Source organism: Dermacentor andersoni, chromosome 1, assembly GCF_023375885.2.
Source record: "Dermacentor andersoni chromosome 1, qqDerAnde1_hic_scaffold, whole genome shotgun sequence".
NCBI classification, from domain to species: domain Eukaryota; kingdom Metazoa; phylum Arthropoda; class Arachnida; order Ixodida; family Ixodidae; genus Dermacentor; species Dermacentor andersoni.
Window position 1 is genome coordinate 45,463,908 of NC_092814.1, and position 24,561 is coordinate 45,488,468.

The window sequence follows — 24,561 nt, forward strand, 5'->3', positions numbered from 1 at the left end:
TGTACTGAGTTGTTGCATTAAAATTATAAATTTATAATCAAGCCAGAAAAATGCCGAGTCAGCACTTACAGGTCTCACAGTTTCCACTTTTTCAATTGTGATTGTTTTCTCATTCCGCACAAGTGTAGATGAACCCTGAAAGTGAGTCATTGCAATTAATATCATTTGGTGAATCACAAACAAGAGAAGGAAAAAAAGGTGCACATACACATTAATTCATACATGCACAAAGATGCACACACCTTAACCAATGTTTAAAATTGGGTAATTCCATGCCAAACGCACCAGACATTGAGCTTGACCTTTACATTATTTCTAAAAAATCATGGCTGCTCTTGTTATTGTAACAAAAGCCCCCACAAAGTACTGTGAGTTAAAATTTTTTAGTACTCTGGTCCCCATTTTCTTAGAGGTGACCAAACATTGCTCGGAAAAAAAATTTGTAAAAAAAAATCAATTTTTTTCACATTGCTCTCAAATATTCCGGGATGATTGATAAAGCATTGTTTGTTGAAGTGACGGCTTGTATCATGTTGCTTTATTTTTAATTACTTACATTGGCAAGAAAAAGTGCAAAATGAACCACATTTAGGATTTTTTAGAATCATTTGTGCTGTCAACAGAGTCACTTTTGGGATTTGAGATACTTTATTCCTTTCAGGTGCTGTGTGCATAAATCTGGGTACATCCCAAGCAAAAGCAATGATGAAAATAGTGGTATTTCAAATGTGTCACAAACATCTGAATGGACCTATACAGCAAGCTTGAATAATGTGTATGGCACTTTCGTAACACGAGTTGGAGGGTAGATGTCTGGGTGTTTGCTCTCAGTATCAGAATGTCACCATGTAGTGGGTTCAGTTCTTCCATTGTTTTGCACAATGTTTTAAATCCAGCATATATTTCAACTGGCAGGATGGCTACTTTCAAGTATGCTACACATGAAATAGTTGATTTTCTCGTATCTGACATTCCTATAGAGAGTTGTCACATGAAATCCACATTCTGTGTTCTTAACAAAACTCACTGAAGAACGAAAAATTATTAATCCATGTTGTAGCAGTATGCCATTTATGACTCTGAAGATAAAATGCGGTGAAACTAAATTTTTAAACAACGAAATTAACTGCCACCTGTAGAGGTTACGCTTGAAAAGAGTGCAAGAGGTAAAAATAGTTTTGCACTTCAGAAAAGAAGTGCTCGAAAAAAAAAAAAAAAACGCTTTAAATAGAAAAAGATAGCATAGTGCCTCAACTCTCATCATGAATTCCATAGAAAGGTGCTCGGAATAAAATTATAAAATGCAGTACATTCCTTAATCAAGAAAGTGAGTATTTCTTTCCCCAAGTTTAATGAAAATACATGGTTTTAAGTGATAAAGTCATCTTTTTAAAAAGAGCACCCATGCATGAATCCGGCACCTCTATAGCATACATACCAGCTGTAGTGTGGATAGGAAACCCTGTGCCTTCTTATGTCAAGATTGCCGGTATTAGTGGTGGGTGTAGAAGAGACGAGATGTGCAACTGCGGGTAGGTGTTACTCAAAGAGATGTCACTACGGCATGGATTTCGACACTAGTCATGAGAAGTGGCAAAAAAACTCCACTCCGCTATCAAACTACAATCATTTTCATGGTAGCCGAGGTTTAACAATTCCTTTAATTTTTATTTTTATACTGGGATGAAGCATCGCCCTAAAAATGTCCATTGTGCCATGAAAGCTGTTTACCAGATCTTACTGACACTTAGTCTACATAAGCAAAGCAAGATGCTGTGAATGGGAACATGGGCTGACAAACAGCAAACGAGGCAACCAGCATGCTCACTGCAGGACCTGCAAATGTGGACCACGATTTCAGATATTTTGATCCTCCAGAAAAGCAGCCACACATGTGCACTTCAATTAAATTAGAAGACTGCATTTATGCTGTTTCTATGTTTCCAATGTAATTATATTATAATATTCACGAACCCCTCAAGATGTTCTCATAACTTTGCTGTGCTGATTCCCCTTCTTCCGTGCACCAGTGTCACACCTGAAAGGTCACTAGTTGACACAGTTTTGCATTATTTATATCTAGCACCGATTCTTCGTGCAAATGGTGGCACCCCTTGTGCTTCAATGTGCACTTCCTCTGCTTATCTCCAAAAAACTGATTGCTGAGAAGACTGTGTGTTAGTTCAGCACAGCGTAGCAAATGCACTCATACAGTCTTCCACACGGCGAAGAGCCATTTCAGAGAGGCACCAGGTCCTCATATTCAAAAATTAATTTCGTGCTTAAAACAAAAATAATTTGCATTATATTCTGACAAATAAATGCCGACTTTCTTGGCTGAAAGCATGGCATTTTATATTTCTACTTTGACCATCTCACTATGCAATTTCCACAGAAAAATGAAAATTCACGCTATTTTTAGCACTTTAAGAATTTTATCGTCCACTTTTCTTTCGAGCTGCAATAATTTCATTCTTTTTTTTTTTTACTGTTCATCTGCATTGCTACCAAGCAATAAATATCTCGAAAATGACTTTCTAGACCACAATTTTTTTGTAAATATCCCTAAATGTGGTGTGGTTAACTGCATTCTTTCATGCCAGTGTGCCACAATAAATAAAAATAAAAATGATACAGCACATCGTTATCTCAACTAACAACGCCTTATCAATCACCAAGGAAAGCTTGAGAGCAATGTGCAATAAGATATTAGTTTTCTGACATTTTCTTCCAGCTAACATTTTTGCCACTTCTGAGAAAACTTAATAATGGCCAGAAAGTAAATAAATTATTTTTACTAAAGGTACCTTGTGAAAACACTTGTTACAATAACAAAATCAATCACAATTTTTTATAAAGAAATTGAAGATGGTCAAGCTCAATGGCCTGGTGCCCAATTATGAGGATGAATTAAACTTTTTGCCCCTATTTTTTATTATCCAAAGTAAGGTACATACAGGCCATTGCAAATATATGTGCTATTCTACGTACCTTTCACCATTTTCCCACATATTCCCCCCACTGGTTCAGACATTTGCCCCATTGGAGCACTAAATTTGACCCATCACAATCGTCAGTCAGCGACGCACGTGGCCTCCCCAAACGCTCATTGTCAAGAGAGTTTTCACGGCCTTTTGCGAACTCGCAACACCACCACCTCACACTTCTCAAAGCGAGACATCTTTCGCCATAATCGTACTTCATTGCTCGTACACCATGGACACGTAAAGCACAACCGCCATCTTCAACAACTGATAGCAGCGGCGTGTCACGCAACTACCAGCAGATAAAACCAGGCCAATCCAAAAAAGGTCCACTGCTGAGAACGGATGTGTTGCCTTCACATTTACAGCCATAATTTGGCTAAAAAAAAATGGGTAAGGACTTTCTGATTTGCCCTCATATAAAAAGCACAACAGTCAAATGAACTTGCCTATAGTGCAATTACAGCTAGAGAACACCCTTATTTAGCAATAAATTTCAAGGAACTAAAGACATAAAAAAAAAAGGATGAAAACAGTCACATTGTGCCCAAGTTGAAGTAATTGGCACACACAGTTTGAATGAAGAGCTGAAATGTCTTTCAATATCTAAAGCACTTTTGTTCTATATAAAAGGTGTTCACAATAAAAACTTCAAAATTTTGGCTATTTATGTAACACGCTCTATTACTACCTAAACGAAACTATATTGCATTTTTAAATCTAGATAAAGGTCATAAGTGCAGAGAAAACCCAACCACAGTTATTTTATACTCGTGCAAGGGATACACTTTCTTTTTGCGCAATTTTGGCAGCCCCATACTCAAGCATGCCATTTGCAATTCAATTTTCAGTCCACATTCTTTCATTACACATTTACAGGTCTGCGAATAGCGTTTTTTTAAGACCGAATCCAATACAAATCAAATAGGGCCAGAAGTGAATCAAATCGAATAGCTTTCAAATAATGAACAGCGGTTATCACAATTACTATAAAATTTTGTTCACATCCTAGTATTCTTAAAATTAGCAAGTTTCTGTCATCACATAGTACATTTTGAAGCGCTGTTCATCAAAAGCACAAATGGAGCATTAGGAGCAAACAAGTAGTTTCTTCACATGTACAGGGCTCCTTAAGTGTGCGAATGATTGCTGCATAGCCAGTAAAGTTTGGCTACCTAAGCGACATAGCCTGCTCCACTACGCAAGTTCTCATGTTTTATGTCTATACGAAGCTTGCGTGAATGAAAATTTACCATACTTTTGCTCCAATATTATGTTTAATTAGGCACTGCTGACGTTTCGAAATATTTAAAAAATATTCGCATTTACGAATAGTGACTATTTGATTCAAAGACCAAATCAAATAGGACACTATTCGATTCTTTATTTGAAAGTCCCAAATATTCGTACACCCCCTATCCAGATTTCTGCCATTAAAGCAGCTTGCTATCTGGCATTTATTAGCAGTCTCCATCCTGTCACCACATTCACTGTGGCTGTTGCTAGGACACAGCTCATTTATTTATTATTTCCAAATACTGCAGCCCTACTCAGGGCTACTTCAGGAGTGGAGTAGAGCAAACGCAAGAAACAGAAACAAAGGCAGTTTAACATAATAGATAAAAAAGGGGGCCAGCAAACTCAACACATTAGTGCTTCTACAAAGTCACACAGTGCCATTTCACGCACAGAACTGGGTAACTCGTTGCAGCAGTCGACAATTCTCGGGAAATAACTGCGTTTGAACATGTTAGTGCGTGCAAAGAAAGGCTTTAGGTTGAGGGTGTGACAACGTCTAGTTGGAAGAGCACTGGCACACGCGATGTAATCATCAGTAGATAGTCGACAGTGTGAGTGAATAGAATGTAATAGCTTCATGGGAATCTACATGTCACCATGTGCATAGAGGAGATAAATTCAAGAAATTCATTGCAGATGAGGGCTAAAAATCATGATTGTAGCGATGACAAATGAAGCGAACAGCCTTCCTTTGTACCGATTCAACTTTGTCAATGTTGCATACTTTATACGAGTCCCAGACGCATGAAGCGTACTCTAATACAGGACAAATGAGTGTTTTATGCATTAGCAATTTAGTGTGTTTTGGCAATTTATATGTTCGTCTCAAGTAACCTAATTTTCTTAGTGCTATAGATGTAATGTGATCAATATGCTGGGATGACAGCATGTTCTGCGTGAAGATAATTCCAAGGTATTTGTACGCCTGTGCCCGGAAAACTATTGTGTTATTGAAAGCATGTTTGATGAGGTAGTCATCCTCAGTGTTGTTCATAGCATTAGAAACGCCTGTAACCATGAAGCTTTTAGTGATATTGTCCAATGACACCACACACCACGCGTTTAAAGATTTTTCAGAAGACGAGCTGAAAAGGTGCCTTCCTTAGCCATTCGGTCAGCGTTTTCCCGTGCTCGCCTGATGCCATCCATCCAAGTTTAAGTACCAGAACTCCACAATGGACACATCGAACAGATCCAACACATCCAACGGTTGCAGCCCGCTGCAACCGTTCGATATGCAGGAGCAATTATTGCCATCTGGTAGCTGCACCGATTGCGAAGAGTGCGGCACCGCACATGAAATGCAACTATTTGTTTGCCACATTGTTTTCTACCAAACTTCCAGCAGCAAAATTAGGGGATATGGCCTTTACACGAGTCCTGTCTTTAGTATATTCGGTAGTAACTGTAGATAGTGTAAACAAGCACAACTTTTAAAGGCCTTAGCCAAGGTCCTGCTTTAAAGGGGCCCTGAAACACTTCTTTAACTAATCACAGAGTGACATCACTATTAGATCACGTCACCTCACAAATCTCCTGCTGCAAAAGTTTTTAAAATCCTTCAAGCACAAGCAAAGTCATACATGGTTATCGGACCGATCAGTGGCTTTTTCTCTGCTTTCATTCCCACTAGTGCACTGGAAGCTACACAAGGGAGATGGCAAGGGGACGCAAGGAAGCAATGCTCAACAGGCCTCGGCCAAATGTTGAACGTGAGACGGCTTGTGGCAGCACCCTGTGGCGGCCACGGTATCTATGCTACGCTTTTCTTTCCGGAGGCCACACGAAGCAGACACAGCATCATCCAACTGAAGTGTTTTAGACTGGAAGTGCAAAAATAAAATGTCTCTTTGTCTTTTTTGAGATTGCAGACATATATTTTTCATTTATTTAACTCAAATGAGCAATAATTGTATTACTGAGAATCTCTAAAATGACACTCAACAACTACACTAAAAAAAAATGTGCGACCGAACATTTTCCAAAACTATTTTTTATCCAACAGCCTACTTGAGGACAGCTGTTGGCACAATTTGGCGCAATTGGCGCAACTGTTCCACTACTGCATACATGTCCCACGAATGAACAATTTTGCTTAAAGGGCCCCTTACTAGGTCTGGTCATTTCGAGCTGACAAGTGCAGAGCATAAAATGCATGCTAACGATCGTGTCTGCAAAGGATTACACCACTAATGTTTTTTTCTTGTTGTTGTTGCTTTACTTCGCAGCGAAGCAAGGGAGATGTACTTCCACTTCGTCTGCTTGTTCCCACAGTCGTGCAGTCATGTGCGCAGGTACCGAAACTATGCCATTTTCTACCATGTTCCAGAGCATGATCATGCTCTGCAAGCCGCTTGTGTTCAGCCTCACTATTCGTGTAGCACTGAATTATACCGCTAGTCATATGTCCTAGTGCACAGCGCGCAAAATTGTGCGCTGTGTGAAACCAGACAATCAGAACAGCTCACGTGCAACGTTGTCAGTGGAAGTGTACAGCGCCAGAAAAAAAAAGAAAAAGCGAGCAGAAAAAAGATTAAGGCAGGGCCTGTGATGTACGCGACCCGCGAGCCTCGAGGTCTGGTATAGGAGAACAGAGGGAAGGAATTTCGCTTGCGGAGGCTAGACGGGCGAGAGGAGAAAGTGTCTTGCTTGGCAGTGGAGCTCGCCTTCCGAAATCATGGGTTCGTGGCACTGAAATATTTCTATCTCGGCTATTAACGAGCAGACTTTAAAATTTTTTTCAGCAGAACGATTCCTAGAGGACACGTTACAACTTCTGGCATATAACAAAAATTTGCTACGGGGCCTGGTGAAGGGGCCTTTAAGAATGTTCACCTCCACTGAGCTACAATCTGCATACATCCAAATTGAAAGAAAAATTAGTCAGAGAGTTTTAAAATAGGGGCGCCAAACGTTTGGGGCCCCAAGGAAATGGTGTCGAAGCCACTGCACATGCGCAAGACGCAAACTGCGTTAGGGTTTTGCGTCGGGCACACTATTTCACCGATTTAGTGGGAGCCCCAAAAGCTGCCCCAAAAGACTTGCGTCAACAAACATGGCGGCACCCATCAAAGCGACAGCTCTGACCTAGCACCAAACTGGGCTCAATTCGTGGTAACGCACGAAGTTCGCAAGCTAGAAGTGATTGCGGTTATCGCTTTCTCTCAACTAGCGTGGGTTATGAAGATTGATTCATTAGACATCTCCGATTCTGAATTCGATTGTCAATTTCATGGCTCGTAGGCCTAACACAGCTTTACCCCAGTCACACGAGCATGCCAAAGGTCCTTTGAAGTTAAGGAGCATAGAGCTTTCAAAGGCACATTAGTTCAAGGGATATGTGTCAGTGCTACACGGTCTCCAGGTAGTCTCCGTTGAAGCTTTAACAGAAACCACAACGTATCCTTAGCGCTGCCATCGCCTCAAAAGTAATAAAAAAATATGGCCCAAATGCGTCTTACAATAAATTTCTGTAATATTTTTTTCAGCAATATTTATTTTTCCTAATACATAGAAACATCAAAACAAAATGCACACGTAGTAAAGGCACTACTTTACCAAATACAGATGTATTTATTGTAATGATGGCCACCATGTGTACCGCTTCATACACCGCATGTTGGCGTCGATTATTCGTTGTTGCCCTTTCGTGTTCTCGCCTTGTTTTTTTTCAAAGCAACGATTGTGAAGATGAGCTATGACACAAAAGTGACAAGGGAAGAAGACGCGCAAAGAAATGCTGAGGAAACTGGGATACCTAGCAGCCGTTAACCAAAACCAAATCGAACATGGTACCTGTGTTGTGTCGATGTTGCAGCTGACGACATGACGTGCCGGTGCTGCTGTACCGGTGCATTCATGATGGAGATTGCGGGTGTCCCAAAAGTGTTTAGTACTTTAGTAATAGTATTCAGTACTTATAAGCTTGTTCTGAAGAGGCAAAAATTGAACTTCCATATTATTGGAGATTTTTTTTTCTGCTGTCGGACGCCCTCTAGGCTCGAGAGTACTCCTTTGAGGTTTCAAAGGACAAACGCGCACTCCTTTGACTCGAAGCTCCCTTTCAGTAGGGCTCCTTTGCTGTACCTGTGTGACAGCGTGCATTCTCCCTTGAAGTAAAGGATCTTTGGTTCAAAGGACTTTGAAAGTACCCGTGTGACTGGGATATTAACTTGGCTGGTGAAGGCACATAAAGTTGGTTACTCAAAACTAAGCGCAACTAATTGCTTACTGCTAATAGAATAACCTCTAAATTGTAATTAAACAAATAAACACGAAAGTCGAAATTGCTCTTATCATAAAATGGTATACTTTATTTAATTATTTCTAATAGCTTTTCTTCGACACTGTAGTAGCGCTGTCAGGGCAAGACGCTATCCGCAAACATAAAGCCTTATTCTAAAACTCTTCACTCCTGTGTGCCCCCCCAATGCCAACACCTGCAAAGCTCTTTGGGGCCCCAAACGTTTGGGGCCCCTATTCTAAAACTCTCAATTATAACCAGTTAAAATAAATGGAATTTTTTAACATTTCATACCCCACAACAGAGAATTCAGTTCAGAATTCCGTTCAATCTGTTCAACATGGCGCATCCACATGGCAGCGATTTCTTGCAAAACATTTCTTCACAAAGTTCTCGCTACACTGAAGAGATACGTGTCAAAAGAAAGTTGTGCAAGTTTCTTTAACTGCTGAGAGTGCCAACAGAATTGTTCTGAAGATGCGAGCATCCTTTTCAGGACAACGTTAATCACATTGACACAAAAACTGAGAATAGGCACAACAGTGACCCAGGAAGCAACCCAAAAGGGCAGCATATATAGCTGACTTTAAGAACAGACAAAGAAATTTCAGAAGCTGCAAAAATCTAAAAAAACAACTCCAAGATCGAAAAAAAAAATTGGGGAAACTCGTGTAAGCACAAACGATGGGCATGTGAATACAACAGAAGAGCTTAGGTTGGTGCTTGTAGGTTGTACACAATGACCGAAATGTGCTAAAGAAACGGGAAGAATGACGAGGAAAAAGGACATAGTAAAAGTGGGAACAAAGTGCCCATTTTTCTACATCCTTTTTCTGTGTCTTGTTCAAGTAGTGAATTTTGATCAACATGAACACGGCATGCAACCATGACGAAGAAAATAGCATGGATTCACATGGAGACATATTAAGAACACAGTAACCCATGGAAATAATTGGTAAGGTGCCTTTTTCTAACTACTAGCCAAATATATAAAGCACTATTTCCCTGGCGTACTGCCCCAGGTCCCAGCTTCTTGATACGCCAATGTGCTTAGTGGTTATTTGAATCCTCAATTTCATGGGTTCTGCTGCAATGCAGAACTGATTGTGCGGCTGTGAATGATGCTCGTATGCTTTGTTTACTTCCAAGCGCAGGTGCATGGCTCGGAGAAGGGTTTAAACTAGTTGCAGGGCACTGTGCTCATTCCATTAATGGATGCACTTTTCATGGATTAAGTGAGTAGAGGAAACGTCCTCCAATGGAAGGTGAGTTACGACAGCTTCCTCAGTGTGCCAAATCAGTTCTGCAGAAAACCACAAGGTCGAGGATGTTCACGAAAAGAAAAATTGTCATCCACCCGATTGTAACACGAAGCTACAAAGGAAACCCATACCGGTTTCACATCAAGTTAGCTGAAAGAATGTCATTTCTCATTGACACCACTGCAAAGCTTCGTCCATTCTCCCTCCTGTGTACGTGCCACATTTAAATGGCAACAAAAACAGCAGCAATGACAACTGAAGGTGTCAGGAAAGACAACACAGGGAACTAAACATTTGTAATAGACATGCAGCAAAGGTGTAAACAAACTCACCGTAAAAGACAAAATTTTCGTGCACTCCAAGTACATCTCTCCCTCAGTGAATACAAAAACTACAATCAATCTCCGCCAGCACTTGTGCCATCAATACCGAATTAATAAGTTTTGTTAAAATAAGGAGTGTTTGAGAAGACAAAAAGTAAGTATTCTTAAGTGCATGTCCAAGCTGAATAAATTTTTGGCATTGCCCAAAGATAAACCCATTGCCCAGTGTCGCAAATTCATGACATACCAAGTTTGAGAAATATAGCCGCGCAACGAAGCTTTCCAGTCTCATTTTTCAATGTAGGGGCAAAAGCCAGGTAAAGTACAAAATTAAAATTCTTTTGTAAGACCAAAATAAGTTGGGCATTAAGGGGTTAACATACAGACCAACACATTTCCCATTGGAATATTTAAGCAAGCTTTCTTTGCAAGCCCTCCCAGATTTTCGTGACCATGGTTGCTGGGTACTGCTGCTGTCCTGCCAAACAGCTCACATTAAAAATAATAATAATAATAATAATAATAATAAATAAATAAATAAATAAATAAATAATAATAATAACTATGTGCCCGAAGGTGGGATCAAACCTCGGTTACACAGCGTGATGCTCAAACCATTAGGCCACAATCGCACGCATACTTCTATGGTGCCAATGCCAACTAGCTCTTTGAGATGATGACAGCGTACGTCACATTGCGAGACAGCACATCTGTACACGAAAGCTTCACTTCACATAGATTTCAAGATGTGCATTAGATCTGCACAATTTTATAATGTATGGCAGCTAATACTGCTATTTTAACATTCATTCTAACTAAAGAGCCACCAGCCAAAAAATAACAAAATTAAATTTTCAATTGGCCCTATTTCCCATTTCCAACGTTACACAGCTAAGCACAATATGAAATATACTTCTTGCATTAGTAAATGCTTTTCCAAATTCACAAATGTTCTTTGTATTGCATATTCGCCCAATTAATGATAGCAAAAGCCATTCGATTGAATACAAAGCGTGAACTGCACATGAGAGTGTCTGTCTGCTAAATGTGGTCTCATCACAAGAGCCAGCTTTGCATCTTTCATCTCATACAAAGCACACATGCACATTGATTGCAAAATTAGCTTGGCAAGCTGCCCTGCTGTCACCTTGTTTATGTCACAGAGCAAGCTTTTTATTTGATTTTTTGTTGTTCCAAAAGCTTGGTAACAGATACAATACCTTGCGAGTACCTTGCACAGACATAATGGCCACCACAACGGCAATCCACTAGCACAGAGAATGCCAATGATTCGAGCAGTAATATTATACTGCGTTCTAGATTCCAAACCCAAGTTATCTATTCCAAAGTGCCAAGCTAAAATTCATTTAAACGTCTACTTACACGGCCCTTAGTTCTCTTTGCACGGCCTTTTGTAGCCACTGCTGGTTGGTCAGGATCCTCATTTTTGGTTTGTGCTAGCAAAATAAAAGAAGCAACAAAAGGATAAGAAAGGAACTCATGGGAAGAAATAAGTTGATTTGCTCTGTGTTAGCACTGAGCAAGTGGATATTTGGCCAAACAAGCAATTTTTTGCAGCATTCCAACTACTGGCTGTAGTACAGGAACTTTTTTTAAATTGAAAGATGAGGTAAAATTTGAAGATGTAGTCCCAAGTCAAAAATCTTTTACAGTAATAAAGTAAAATCAGGAAAAAGCAAGAAAAAAACGAAAACAACCTAGGCACTAAATATACCTAGCTAAATCTCAGCTGACTATTGCACAATGATCTAGTAGCAATGCTATACATAGCCCTGTGCAGTGCTTAAAGTCTGCACTTGCTTGAGAGTGGCTCCCAGGCATACATTGGCTGCATGGTGTACATGTGTATGGATACATAGGTGGGCAAAGGGAATAATGAATATTTAGGGGTGTTTGAACAGAAAATTTTTCTAAACAAATGGAACACAAATACGTGAGGAAGAAGACCTCCAAATGTTGAATTGAATATTTTGTCATTTCTAAACAATAAAGTTTGCATGGAGTCTGTTAGGCAAAAAAACAGAAGAGTGTCATTCAGTTGTTCTATATATGCATGTAATATCATTCAAAACTTGACTGTTATTGAACTGAGGATCTTGTAAATCAAAAGCAACTGCTTTCAGTTATCTGGAGCGCCCCGGCATTGACAGCAATGAAACAAAGGAACAGCACGTCATCATATGACGTATCATACTGTGTTCGTTGAAGCAGCGAAGTGTGATACTACAGCACCTCACATATCTGTTAAAGGTATGCAAACACGGTGAGACTGGAATAAATTATTTAGCATAATCAAGACAACAAATTCATATATAGGCTGCCTAAAAGATATAGCACTGTTAATATATGACTGCAAGTTATTGACCAGAAGTTTCCTGCCTTGTACTTTCTCTCGGCAACTGATGCCTCAGGTTCAAAATCGGGGCTCTCCTGAAGCAATATAATTCAGAATTGCTATCACTTGCATCAGTCTCTATCCTTCGAAACTCTAAAGTGTTGTTTGGAGTCTCGAATATTTGAACAGGAACAAATACTGAACAATTTTGAATAGTGCATTTTCAAATCCAAGACGAATCAATAACAAGGACTGTTCAATTCATATCTGAAATTTCTAATATTTGCACAACCCTACAAATAATATTTGAAATTTAACAAATTGTAGGCCATCTTTCTTGCATAGCTCATTATTCTCTATCTAGGTTCATTTCACTCCCCCAAAACAGCCAATTTTTTCAGGCGAAGGAGGCCAGACCCACTCATTAATATTGGTGGATTAGTAGAAGGGGGGACGCAATTCGCTGCTCACAACTTCGAGCTGCCTTGGCCCTGTGGCTTGAACCATAATCACAGTTTGCATTCAACTGCTTTGAAGCTCTAAAAGGCATATTAACACCATACTAAATATGTAGAACTTACCAGGAAAATAATTCCACAAAAATTAACAGGATGGTAATATAAAGAATCTGGACCTACTAAATGGCACTGTGGTACGAGACAAAAATAGACCTAGAGAATGAATGAATTCTGGGGTTTTTTATGTGCCAAAACGATTTGATTATGAGGCACACTGTAGTGGGGGACTCCAAATTAATTTTGACCACCAGGGGATCTTCAATGTGCCCCCAATGCACGGACCTAGAGAATGAAGGGAGCTAAAGGTGCATCCTCGTGCATTGCCTCCTTTACTAGATGCCTGCGGAATGGCTCGCGCTCACAGTGGCATGGGCATGCCCTCAGCTGTGAACAAGCGTTGCAAGGTGGAGTCCGTGACCGACACTATCGTCACGGGCGGCGGGCAGTGGCAACGGCTGGTGACCCAGCACACGGTGTTTACGTGGTCTGTACCGCGCTGAGACCACAGCCGGGACAATCCTTTGGGTGTGCATTTTAACAGTTGGTTGTCTGGCACCAGAATAGTCACCTGTAATGCCTGCAAACATACGCCGAGCTATGATTCAGGTTAATGGCCTTCAAGATTGACATGCATGCGTGATGAAGTTTTCGGAAGCCACACGAGGTAGCACCCAGTGGTTCCGCTAGCCACATGTGGTGCTCACGACACACTAGTGAAGAAGAGGAAATGGAAAGGGTTTGGCAGCTGGTTTTTCGCTCATGTGGCAGGCATCTAGTAAAGGAGGCAATGCCCCATGGTATATTCGAGTGGTCTGAAAGTGCTACTACTGTCATATAAAACAGCTATAAAGTTGTATTATGTGAATAAATAGGTCTAACTGCAACAAGTAGACGTAATTCACAAGAAGCTGTTTATACTCGCAGCAAACCTAAGTGTGTGACTCGTAGAGCTTTGCCGGAGTGCTCTGAAACAAACTGACAGTGGTATATTAGATCATGCAAGATGGTCTAATTGCAACAAGGTTTTATTATCACCAGAGTTCATTATTATATCACCACTTATGCTCGAATTAAAGCTTAGTTGCTGCATTGCACCTTTTTATGTGCTCCCGGAGCACTTTCGAATATGCCATCAGACAACTCAGTTAGGACACAGGCACTTTTCATCAGGTCATCCACATGGTCGTATGCCACAAATGGTTCTCAAACAGAACAATTTCTATTCAAAGTTATCTGATAACGAAACGGAAAACCAGCGCTCACCTTTCAGTTCACGCTTCCTAATTCTCGATGAAATTCCAAGTTCTCCAGCAATGTGCAAAGCTTCAGAATGCACATGATCCACACGGTGAGCATAGATCTTGGCACTTGCATCGAGAGTACAGCTGGCACTCTGTTTATATAAAATGAATATTTTGGCTTCTTATACCAATATCAGATGATCTTCCAAAGCAATCTTACAAGATAAATAGTGGCATGCAAATATTCTTTAGATTTAACCTGAAAATTTGTAGTTCCATCTTCGGCTTGCAAGACCTTTCGTATGTGGTCAATTAAATGCAACTGAAATGCATTTTTGGACGTAATTTTCTGTAAGATAATGCGGCTTAATTAGCATAAAACACTAGTCAGATGTTGCAAGTTTGAAAAAGACCTCACGTTTTCGTTCGCCAGACGGATACAACTGGCGTAATGTTCAGCAAGCTGGACATCGGTAAATGTCGGGGGCACCAATCCAACAGACCTGCGCCTGTGAACGTACCAGAATGCCCACGCCACTTTCACAGCCAGCAAACATATCGGCAACACAAATTCCATACACAGATCTTTCGTTCAGAGGCGGTTACGACATACTTACTTTCGTCCCGGTGTTCCAGGAGATTCAATATGTAGCGAATGAAGTTCTTGCAGAAGTTCCTGCTGTCTACTGTGCCTTTCGGCACAGTCGTCATTGGGCGCCTGCAACGCCGAATCCACAAAACTAGCCCGCGTGCTTTTCGCTTGTCTCCGCGGTGGAGTAGTGAAAGTATCCTCCATTTTCAGGAAGGAGGAAAAGCAGCGGTCCTCGTCCTTTGCAGCTTAAGAACAACGCTGTAGTAACTGCTGCAAATAGTCGAAGCAGTAACTAGTATTGACAATTCTCTATGGCCTCCTGTGAGCGGTCGTCTGGGCAGAATGCGCACAGCGGCGACCGAACACACAAAGTGACATAATAAAATGTTAAGTTCACGACCACTGCGCGCTGACGCACGTCCTGCAGGACCCTTAATAAAGTTTACCCAATCCAATATATATTCAACGCCACTCACCTTCGCAAAAACAATTGAATGCTGACTCGAACGTTTCAGAAGGTTAGGAAAATTCGAATAAATGGATTCGCACGTTCGCGCCAATTTGACACCAAACACACAAGACAACCAATGTAACGATAACGTCATGGCCAAAATAGCGCCCAAACTATATTTATTACGCTTGTTGTGCATTTACACAACTCATAAAATTTGCACATTTCTTTCAAAAATGTAGTTTTCCAAGGAACTACATTTCTTCTCGCAATGAACATCCGCTCGTGAACTACACCAAACTACACCTTCCGCAGTGCAACGAAAATAAAGTAGCGGTAGCGTTGTAAACTAAAGTATGCGACCGAGAGATGGCGCTGACAAAATAACTAGAGTGATTATTACTACGTAGGGAGAAATATAACCGCTACACGTCCACTCGCACTCCCGCCTTTGAAATCAGGGTTTCATACAATAATGTTTGAAAAGAGTGCGAGTGAATGGGAGCGAGTGCACTCATTAGTGAGTGTGCTGCCCTCTGCCTATATTCATAACAACGCTTCAAATTTAGCACCTATTACATACAAGGCAATGTTTTGGGCCCAGTTTTATTTTTAATATACATAAACGATTTGTCTTCCCAATTACATGGTAACATCCGTCTATTCCATTCGCTGACGATTGTTTTTTTGTACCGCGAAAGTAATTGCAATGATGATCACCGTACACAAAATTCTACCTTTTCTTCTGCTGGTGGGGCTCGTTGCGCTACTCGCTCGCTGGTTATGGAGGTTTTGTTACCGCTTTCGGGGCGGTGTTCATGTGTACGGTACTCTAAATGACTACAGATATCTTTAATGAATCAAGCGTCCTTCCTTTCTTTAGATCACTATCACAGATATATTTATTATATGTAAACTCGGTGACTGACAGCATTAGCTCCACCTGACCTGTACGAAAATTGCGGGCATTACTTTACTCACGATTCACAATAAGAATGTAACCTTACTGGTCTGACTTTTTTTTTTTTTTTTTTTTTTTATTTTTCGTTTTCGACAGTTGAGGCACAGAACACCTGTTGAGGTTTCTCGGTCACCTGGCGATAGAATAAAGGTATCTGTGGTCATTCTATAGTACCGTACACAGGAACACCGCCCGGAAAGCGGTAGCAAAACACCCAAAACAGCGAGCGAGCAGCGCAACGAGCCCCACAACCGTAGCGGTCATATTACTCACTACGTAACTATGATGATGATGTTACTTTTGATTTTGCCAGCGCCATCTCTCGGTTGCATACTTTAGTTTACAACGCCATCGCTAATTTTATTTCCGTTGCAGTGTGGCAGGTACAGTTTCCCTCCTCTAAGTTATATAGGTGTTCTGCGGCTCAGCCTCCACAGGCGCGGGTAACACGAAGAACTGAAGAACTAGCCGTGTGTGCGTCATCACAGTGAATAACTTGTGTTCGTTGTGCAGTACTAGTACTAGAGTACTGAAGTGAACTATCGGGCATGGAGAACACACCGGAACATAATGCGCCCGGATGCGCGCATCTGTTGGTACATCGCTCTGTTCTGAAGGGCATAATCGTTTCATCTTGTAGCCGTACTGTATGTTGCTGGAGTATGTTACGCGTTTTGCTTTTCCTAACTGCGAGAGTTAGCGCAGGCGGGTAGGCGGTGTCGCATTCTTGCACTCGTCAGGCGGTTTACCGATATGCTGAACTTTTCATCGGCTGCTTATCGTGCGAAACTAAAACCTATACTACGCGCACTTAAACGAAAATAGTACTATACTTACGGCACATAGTAGTTTAAATGAATATCTAAGGCATTTCTATGACAACCTTACGCCCCCCTCCCTTATTTCATTGATTTTTTTTTTTTTTTTAACGCAGGAAAACGACCCAGCTGTGCTTCAGAAGGTCATTGCAAACGTACAGCGAGAGGTCGCCCGAAAAGAAGACACCTTGCGGCAGCTGAACATAGTAAAAGCACACAGAAAAAAGGTATGCCAGGCACTCGTTAACGTGTTCCTACAAGCAGCTGGATAGAATGTACAGGATTCACGACTTTGTCGTGCCTGATTATGCCAATGGAGCACGTGTCACAAGGTCATTTCCCTGTGCAGAACAAGGAGGAGCCCATCAATGATTTGATTGACCAGTGGCGCTCAGCAGCACAGCAAGCAATTTTGGACTTTCAACAGCACATGGCTGAACCAAGGCCAGGCCTGAAAGATATCCTTGTGAACTTTCAAATTGAACCCTCTGTTATTGGCTACAGCGAAGATGATGATTGCTTTGTATAAAGCAAGATGGATGTTAAATTTTCAAGTTGAACCTTTTACTACAATCCGTTGTGAAAGTGGCAATTTGTTTTGTGCAGCTTGGTCACTAAACATATGTTCTAAAATAAATCGTACATGTAGCGTTCGTACTTTATAAACTGTACTGTTTATTATAACTTCACTTCTACACTTTAGTTTTTACACTGCAGTCGGTGATCAGTGCGGGTTGGGTCTAGTTGGCTTGAATGCATTAAACAATTTGGGATCCTTTAAGAACTTCGGCATTTTCAGGTAATGTGGCATCATACCTGAAAGAAAAAAAAAGTAAGACCAAGCACTGCAATGCCTGAATGCCATGAATGAAGGGAACACTCACCACATTTTTTTGCTTTCATGATTTCTCTTTTGACTTTAACTTGCTGCCCTTCACACAGCCCAGTGATGTGTTTCTCATAAAGTTTTCCAGTATATGGCGATACAAACTGGCTGAGAAGTTTCACATTCTGCAAAAATGGCATTTGTATGCGGTATACAACAGATTTGTTATCATGGGTTCACTACACACGCACACACACACACACACACACACACATATATATATATATAATATATTTTAGACCATACAATTTTTTTTTTTAAATTGCCTGTGGCTGCATAGCATAATTGTAGCCCTTACGCTGGATTACTCAGAGCAGCGGTCATTACTTGCACAAGAAAACTAAATGCATAATCGACTAATTAAAGGAAAAGCACTGTTCCACTTTTTAATTAACCCTTTAATGACATCACTTATATATTTAAAAAATTCTTATTTTCTATGTAAATGTCGAGAATAAGCATAATGAATGAAAAGAAAAATATTTTGTAGGAACTTTTTCAGCAACATAGAGTGAAAGACCAGGAAGAAAACTGGAAGTGGGCTTTGCCCCAAGCCACCTACAGCTTCATTTGGAATTGCTACAGACAACTCTCATCATGTGTGGACCATAGGTGTACATTTGCTTTTGCATCAAGTATGTGACACCACTGCAGCCGGAGATCTTGCATCGGCCTGTCGCCTCTGCACGTGCTTTCAAAAGAAAGCGAGTAACGTGCCAAAGTTCTTCCTCCTGCTCTAAATCCACAAGCGACACTTGCTGCCTGTCATTCAGTGTTGGCCAAGGCATTTAGCCAGAAAATTTGTACTCAATATCGAAATATCACAAGAGAAATAAAAATACAAAAAAATTCTGGTATGCTGCCTCTAGGCAACATTCATCAATAAAGGGTTAATTACTATATGATACATATTGCAATTTACTAATTGTAGCTTGTGAGTTTGCAAGGCATATCATATCCACTTGGAACGAATTCTAAGGATCGCACAGGTTTCGAAATATGCACCTTGAAACTTGCAGTATAAATGCGCTATTGTTTACACATTGAAGCAAAAAAGTAATTGGAACACCCATGTATTTCGTCATATGCCTTGGTAATGAATATCTCGAAACAGGTGTCATCCTGAAAATTCGCCCCATTTGGACATGCCTTATGGCGTCACCGGCCACAATTCATAAATTGCAATATGTGCTGCAAAGTAATTATTTAGACTTAGTTAGCGAATCTCTGTCAGTCAATTATGCATTCCACTTTCTCATACAAGTAATGTCCACCTCTAGTAATCCAGCTCAGTGACTAGAATTATGCAATTTTACACCAGCAATTTTTAAAAATTCTGTATGGTTAAAAAAAGCACCAAGTATACGAGTACTCCTTGTTGCTGCAACATACTATTGTGAGCTTTATGAAAGTGAACACAACTTCACAGTAGACAGTACCAATACATAAGCTACAGATACACACTATCAACAATATTTTTCTTCCAAAGTACTAAAACCTCATACTTCATCTCGGCACTTGATAATGACAATATTTTATTTTATGAGTGCTGTATTCGACACTTATCGGGGTCCATTCACAAGAACGAGAAGCAAGAGGTTTGACAGCATTCAAGAAGAGCAGTTTGCTTTGTTTACAATAACTATGACCACACATCCACAGCTGACTTCTGAACTAAGGCAAATTTGCAGGCTTTATTGGTCTTATATAAACTACAGCATTTTAAGGTCAATGCGCCTGAAGTTTTGTTTTTCCTTCGGGTAACAAAAATGGCACAGTTGGACTTTAACTACGTATAAAATGTGTAATAGTAGCGTTAAATACTTTTTTTTTTAATTCTATGTATGCACTTATTGTTGTGGCCACTTTCTTCAAGTTTTATGTCCTTAATAATGTTTTCGTGGTACATCACTGTTGGTAAACCGTAGTCACTTTCACTTTGTATTTTTACTGTACTTTGTGCATAACCGTGTAATTCACAGTGCACAATACACGCTAAGCTGAGTTGGATGAACCTAAAATTTTGACTTAAGCATTAAAATTTATGCAAGGACCAAAGTTGTGCTTTTAATATGCTAGTGAAATGGCAGCTGCCTCAGCCAAGACACAAATCAGGTGACCATAGCATTCTCATCTGCGCATAGCTCAATTAGCTGTCAGCTGCATCTTCTAGATGGCAGCTTTTCCAGGAAAAATCATGCTTGACATATGAGAGGGTACCCAAAAGAAACCAGAATAGTGCTACACCTGGTGGAGATATTGTACTATGCATTTCTCCCACTAGGCAGGCATCGTGCCACTAGTTTTCAGTTCATTGCACCCAGCGGCTTCTCACAGGAAGATTTTTCCCGGGTACAGCGAGTTTTTTCGTGAAATCAGTTTTGCGCACTCGTTTTTTGTGATGACCGATTTAAATTAATAGCATGCAGCTGTGAAATTGTTTCTTGCTCAAGAAAAATGTCGCACAAACTGTTGAGGTGATAAACACTGCTTAAAAGGACGGTGCTATGGAAAAAGCCAAGTGCACAATTGGTTTTCTTGGTTAAAAAACAGGGATTCATGACAAACCTCGTTCTAGACGTTTGTCAACGTCACGAAAGGATGGAAATGTCAAAAAAGTTTGTGCACTTGTGCTTGAAGACTGACGACAGGCCATTGAAGAGTTGGAGAAGTTATCTAGTGCACCTTGGAGATCGGGTGAGCAAATTTTAGCAGAAGATTTGGGAATGAAAGGGGTTGCTGCAAAATTTGTGCCTCGAATTTTGACAAATGAGCAAATGAAAAAGATAGAGTAGAAGCATGCCGTGCTTTGAAAGAACAGCTCCAAAGCGACCCAGACTTTCCTCCAAAGTTGTTACTTGTGACGAGACATGATGCTATTCGTGTGACCCAGAAACTAAACATCAATCAAGCCAGTGGAAGATGCCATTGTCACCTCACCCAAAAGAAGCACACCAAGTGAAGTCAAACATTGAAACCATGCTTACTTGTTTTTGTTTTTTTATGTGAGGGGGACGTTCGGAGGGTTCGGTGTGAGAGTGCATTCGGAGTTCTTTCCACCAGATCAGACTGTAAATCAAGCTTTTAGAAGTACTGAAGGGATTGTGTAACAGTGTGCGACAAAAAAAGAATGATTTATGAAAGTTGGGGGACTAGTTTTTTTACCACGACCATGCACCACAGTCATACACCAGCTCAATGCGCCAGTTTTTGGCAAAAAATAGCACTACTCACTTGCCCCACACCCCTTACTTACCCAACCTCGATTTGTGTGACTTGTTTTGTTTGTTTAAATGAAGAACATGAAAGGACTGCCATTTCACAACATAAAGAGGTGAAGGAAAAAAACGAGAAAGGAGCTATTGGCCATCAGAACAGGCAAGTTTGAAAAATGTTTCAAAAATGGAATCGCAGATTGGACAAATGCATTAAGTGTAACTCATTTACTTAGCCCTTTCTCAGCATCTGCTGCCTACCTTCCTTGTTTGATTAATTGGGCAATGCATGGTTGCATGGAATATCCTTACTTTGAAGGTGACAAAGTTGTTGTGTAAAAAAATAAATACACACCTTTTTAAAAAGAATTCCGGTTACTTTTGGGTACCCCTCGTATGTTGAACCTGACTGCCTTCATTTAAGGCACAAGAATAAGGAAACCTTAGGGTACACCCAGGAACCGTCTTATCGTGCCACCTTTTCACAAGAAGCTGGATGGGTACGGCCATGCTTAGGACTTGTCTGCGTGGAACATGTGCTTTCAAAACTGCAATAAGGCTAAGGAAGCAGGTGCACAGGCTCTGGCTGCCAGATTTCAGAAAGCAGGGGTGCTTGGGACTCGTGTTTTCTGTCACCTCTGTGCTAAAAAGTATAGAAATGTAACTGTTGATTAACTATTTAACAAATTAATTATTTAGTGCCACCCACTGGCAAACAAAAAACCTGTTTTCATCAAACACTTATGCCTTATCTCCTGTGTAATTAGCAAATGAACATAAAAGCATATCTGTGCAGAGGATTAAGAAGACTGCCTAACAACAGTATCCTATGCATCCCACTTTTCCTGTAAAATTGGAATAAAATTATCAAATATAAGTTCTTATGCTGACAAGGATGGCTAATGAGTAGCAAGAAACATGAAACCATCTTTTACATATGCTAGCCTGTGTATGGAAACTCCCGGCTGGTTAATATGCTCATGAGCACATCAATGCATAGGGTGAGCAAATGGAGTAATAATAAAAGGAGAGAAAAACAAGGAATACATGCCCCGAGTGTATTTGACACGAAAGAGGCTTGTATGGAAAAGGCCATTGAAGCAGTTAAACTTCAACTGGCTGGTCAAATGCCCAATGATAAATGGCTGCAGTGGGTAGCAATGTGGCTTCAGTGACAATAGAACAGGCAGCAAACAAAAGCACCTAGTTGATGTAGTGCTCTGCAATGTGGTTGGCAATGCCCCAGCATTGGTAACCACATTGCTAACAGAAGCAAGAGGATGTGCCATGCAGCCATGCATTGCCCAATTAACCAAACAAGAAAGGCAGGCAGCAGATTCTGAGAAAGGGCTAAGTAAATGAACTGAGCACAGAAGAATGCATGCAAGCAGAAGTGTGAAATTCTTGTGACATTTACCAGCTGTTACAAATAGGCATGGAATGAGTTACTGACTGCAATGTATCTCCTTCGAATGCACACTTTGAGAAGAAAAGTGCATCTTTGCATCTTGTACGACGCACCATAGTCATTTCCACGATATTATCACTAGTCGTCATTCTGTGCAGCTTCTGTGGAGATGGCTTTTAGGATTCTTACTATGAGCTTAGGTGCAAACACCAGGCATGAAGCAGTACCTGTGCAAAGTGCCTCTGGCTAACATAAAAAAAAAATTTTCATGCTGAAACATTTCCATAGCATTTCACAGTGCAGAAATAATACAGTTACTACATCTGAAACTAATAATAAGAGTGGCAAATCTTTAAAACTACTGACAAAGTCTGTGATGTACATTAACAATGCAAACTATAGTCACACTCCGAGATCAGTACCCTCTGGTGTACTGTTTAAATTGAAACAACATAGCTTATCACAAAGCACACAGTTCAACATATCTTGTAGCCATGCTGGGCAAGCACATGGAGCTATCATGCCACAGTGCACGAGCCTCGAAAATATGAGCAGCCTTGCAGGTAGGAGGAGTGGAGAAATACTAGTTTCCTCACGTCAGAGCAGTGGTCACTGCAAAAATGCTGCCTCACCTTGTAGTCAACTTCTACGTTATGCTTGCAGAGAATGCACTGGCGAGGCTCCCTTTTAAATGGGTTTTCCATGTTGAAGTCTGGCTGTTTGGGAAAGACATTGCGAACTGAATTCTCCAGAAGAAATCCACGCCACATATGTCACGTACCATGTCTTCATCTACTGCCGTTTCTTGCTCTTTCATCGCATGGCTGGAGGATGTGCTGTAGAGGCTGCCTTTCAGTGCTGGTTCGAAAAGAATCGGCAACAGACATCAGCAGCGGCTAACGCAAAGGTATAGGTCCCAAAGGCAATAGCCTGCCACTTTTTTTCTCCAACTCGACCATTCGAAATCGAACTTGTTCTAGGCAGTTATTTCGCACTCACGCGCCGTCAAATTTGGACGTTCACTATAAGCTTCACATTGAACACGATTACGGTCATGCCAAAGTCGGTTACAGTAGCACATTAAATGAGTGGTATGAATGTTATTCAGGGCAAATGAAAGTTTAAAATGAAATCAAAACGGCTACATTTGTGTTTAATACGATCAGTGGTACGAAACCACAATCGTTTGCTGGGCAGGATCTTTGGAACAGCAAAAACTAAGTATTACACAAGCTTGCCACACTGCACATGCAAAGAAGAAAAAAAAAATGTATCAAACACAACGAGATCACCAGAGTATTCAAAGTGATTACCTGAAAGAATCGTGGTACGCACTTCAAATGTTACAGGCCCAGTGCGCAACACGTTCATGGTGCCCAGTATTCGTGCTAAAGGTAGGTATCTGAGCATAATGAATTTACGTATGCCTTGCATCAACTGACATGAAACTTTTAACTGTGTTCGCGCTTGATGCGTAGCTATCACAGGAACAGGGCCCGCGGGTATATCCCAACCATGCAAACGCTGTTGGCTGGCTCCATGTGCATATCCGACCTACACGCAAGATTGGCCAGATGCTGATTGCGATGGCCATAGTGATGGCCTGTATCCCTATTAGGGTATTTAACCGAAACTAAACCCAACACTTAAAATGTTTGCACCCTTTGGGGCTTTTAACACAGCGATCATCGGTATTTGCCTTGCTTGCGTTTCCTTTCTTGAAAACCCTGCGCTCGCTACTTTCTTGTCGAGAGTGCTATGACACTCCGATAACGGGCACGCCGTTCGTGACCAGGAAGTACCGGGCGCGCCGCGTTAAATTTAGAAAGCAAATGCGGGCAAGGTATTATCGTTGTGGAACAAAATAAGCCCCAAAGGGTGCAAACTCCTTTAAGGGGGTATGGTAGGGAAAACGTGTCACTTCTGTTTAAGGGGTCTATCGCAAAAAACTACTGAATAAAGCAAAATGAAAATTTGCATGGTGGTATATTGCGAAATTTTTTT

The 24,561-nt window shown here is 40.8% G+C and overlaps 3 protein-coding genes across 9 annotated transcripts in view; 1 reads left to right on the forward strand and 2 right to left on the reverse strand.

The window, feature by feature from the left end:
- The window catches only part of barr (non-SMC condensin I complex subunit H), a 60,711-nt gene extending 45,155 nt beyond the window's left edge, over positions 1–15,556 (reverse strand). The window contains exons 1-7 of one of the 4 annotated variants that reach the window (XM_055061418.2): positions 15,295–15,556; positions 14,844–15,088; positions 14,645–14,735; positions 14,486–14,575; positions 14,249–14,378; positions 11,495–11,568; positions 70–135 (exon numbers count right to left, since the gene is read on the reverse strand). In XM_055061418.2, coding sequence (XP_054917393.2) covers positions 70–135; positions 11,495–11,568; positions 14,249–14,378; positions 14,486–14,575; positions 14,645–14,735; positions 14,844–15,022 — 630 coding nt within the window. In that variant the 5' untranslated portion in view covers positions 15,023–15,088; positions 15,295–15,556. Of the gene's footprint in view, positions 1–69; positions 136–11,494; positions 11,569–14,248; positions 14,379–14,485; positions 14,576–14,644; positions 14,736–14,843; positions 15,253–15,294 lie in introns of those variants that run through there. The other 3 variants (XM_050191074.3, XM_050191073.3, XM_055061417.2) reach the window with 3 other exon arrangements.
- A 1,063-nt stretch (positions 15,557–16,619) lies between these two features.
- Positions 16,620–17,714, forward strand: LOC126543939 (uncharacterized). Of its 3 annotated transcripts, none has more exons than XM_050191103.2 (3): positions 16,620–16,877; positions 17,165–17,275; positions 17,398–17,714. In XM_050191103.2, the coding sequence occupies exons 1-3, from the start codon at positions 16,779–16,781 to the stop codon at positions 17,575–17,577; spliced, it is 390 nt and encodes a 129-aa protein (XP_050047060.1). In that variant the 5' UTR covers positions 16,620–16,778; the 3' UTR covers positions 17,578–17,714. The 3 variants fall into 3 exon arrangements, with proteins under 3 accessions (XP_050047060.1, XP_050047062.1, XP_050047061.1); XM_050191105.3 differs by having other exon boundaries at positions 16,625–16,822; XM_050191104.3 differs by having other exon boundaries at positions 16,626–16,826.
- Positions 17,704–24,133, reverse strand: mRpS18C (mitochondrial ribosomal protein S18C). 2 transcript variants are annotated; one of them, XM_050191097.3, is made up of 5 exons: positions 23,871–24,131; positions 23,339–23,415; positions 23,190–23,273; positions 17,933–18,059; positions 17,704–17,864 (listed from the first exon to the last, which is right to left on the reverse strand). In XM_050191097.3, the coding sequence occupies exons 1-5, from the start codon at positions 23,989–23,991 to the stop codon at positions 17,773–17,775; spliced, it is 501 nt and encodes a 166-aa protein (XP_050047054.1). In that variant the 5' UTR covers positions 23,992–24,131; the 3' UTR covers positions 17,704–17,772. The 2 variants fall into 2 exon arrangements, with proteins under 2 accessions (XP_050047054.1, XP_054917395.1); XM_055061420.2 differs by lacking the exon at positions 23,190–23,273 and having other exon boundaries at positions 23,871–24,133.
- Between the last annotated feature and the right edge of the window lie 428 nt (positions 24,134–24,561).

What these genes read in the sequence shown, in the direction of transcription:
- LOC126543939 (XM_050191103.2), top strand. Translation starts at nt 16,779, where the DNA reads ATGGAGAACACACCGGAACATAATGCGCCCGGATGCGCGCATCTGTTG. An exon ending in TTTCATCTTGTAGCCGTACT is followed by an intron (nt 16,878 to 17,164) that starts GTATGTTGCTGG and finishes TTTTTAACGCAG; the next exon opens with GAAAACGACCCAGCTGTGCT. An exon ending in TAAAAGCACACAGAAAAAAG is followed by an intron (nt 17,276 to 17,397) that starts GTATGCCAGGCA and finishes TTCCCTGTGCAG; the next exon opens with AACAAGGAGGAGCCCATCAA.
- mRpS18C (XM_050191097.3), bottom strand. Translation starts at nt 23,991, where the DNA reads ATGCAAGGCATACGTAAATTCATTATGCTCAGATACCTACCTTTAGCA. An exon ending in GCGTACCACGATTCTTTCAG is followed by an intron (nt 23,416 to 23,870) that starts GTAATCACTTTG and finishes TTTTCGAACCAG; the next exon opens with CACTGAAAGGCAGCCTCTAC. An exon ending in ACGTAGAAGTTGACTACAAG is followed by an intron (nt 18,060 to 23,189) that starts GTGAGGCAGCAT and finishes CCATTTTTGCAG; the next exon opens with AATGTGAAACTTCTCAGCCA.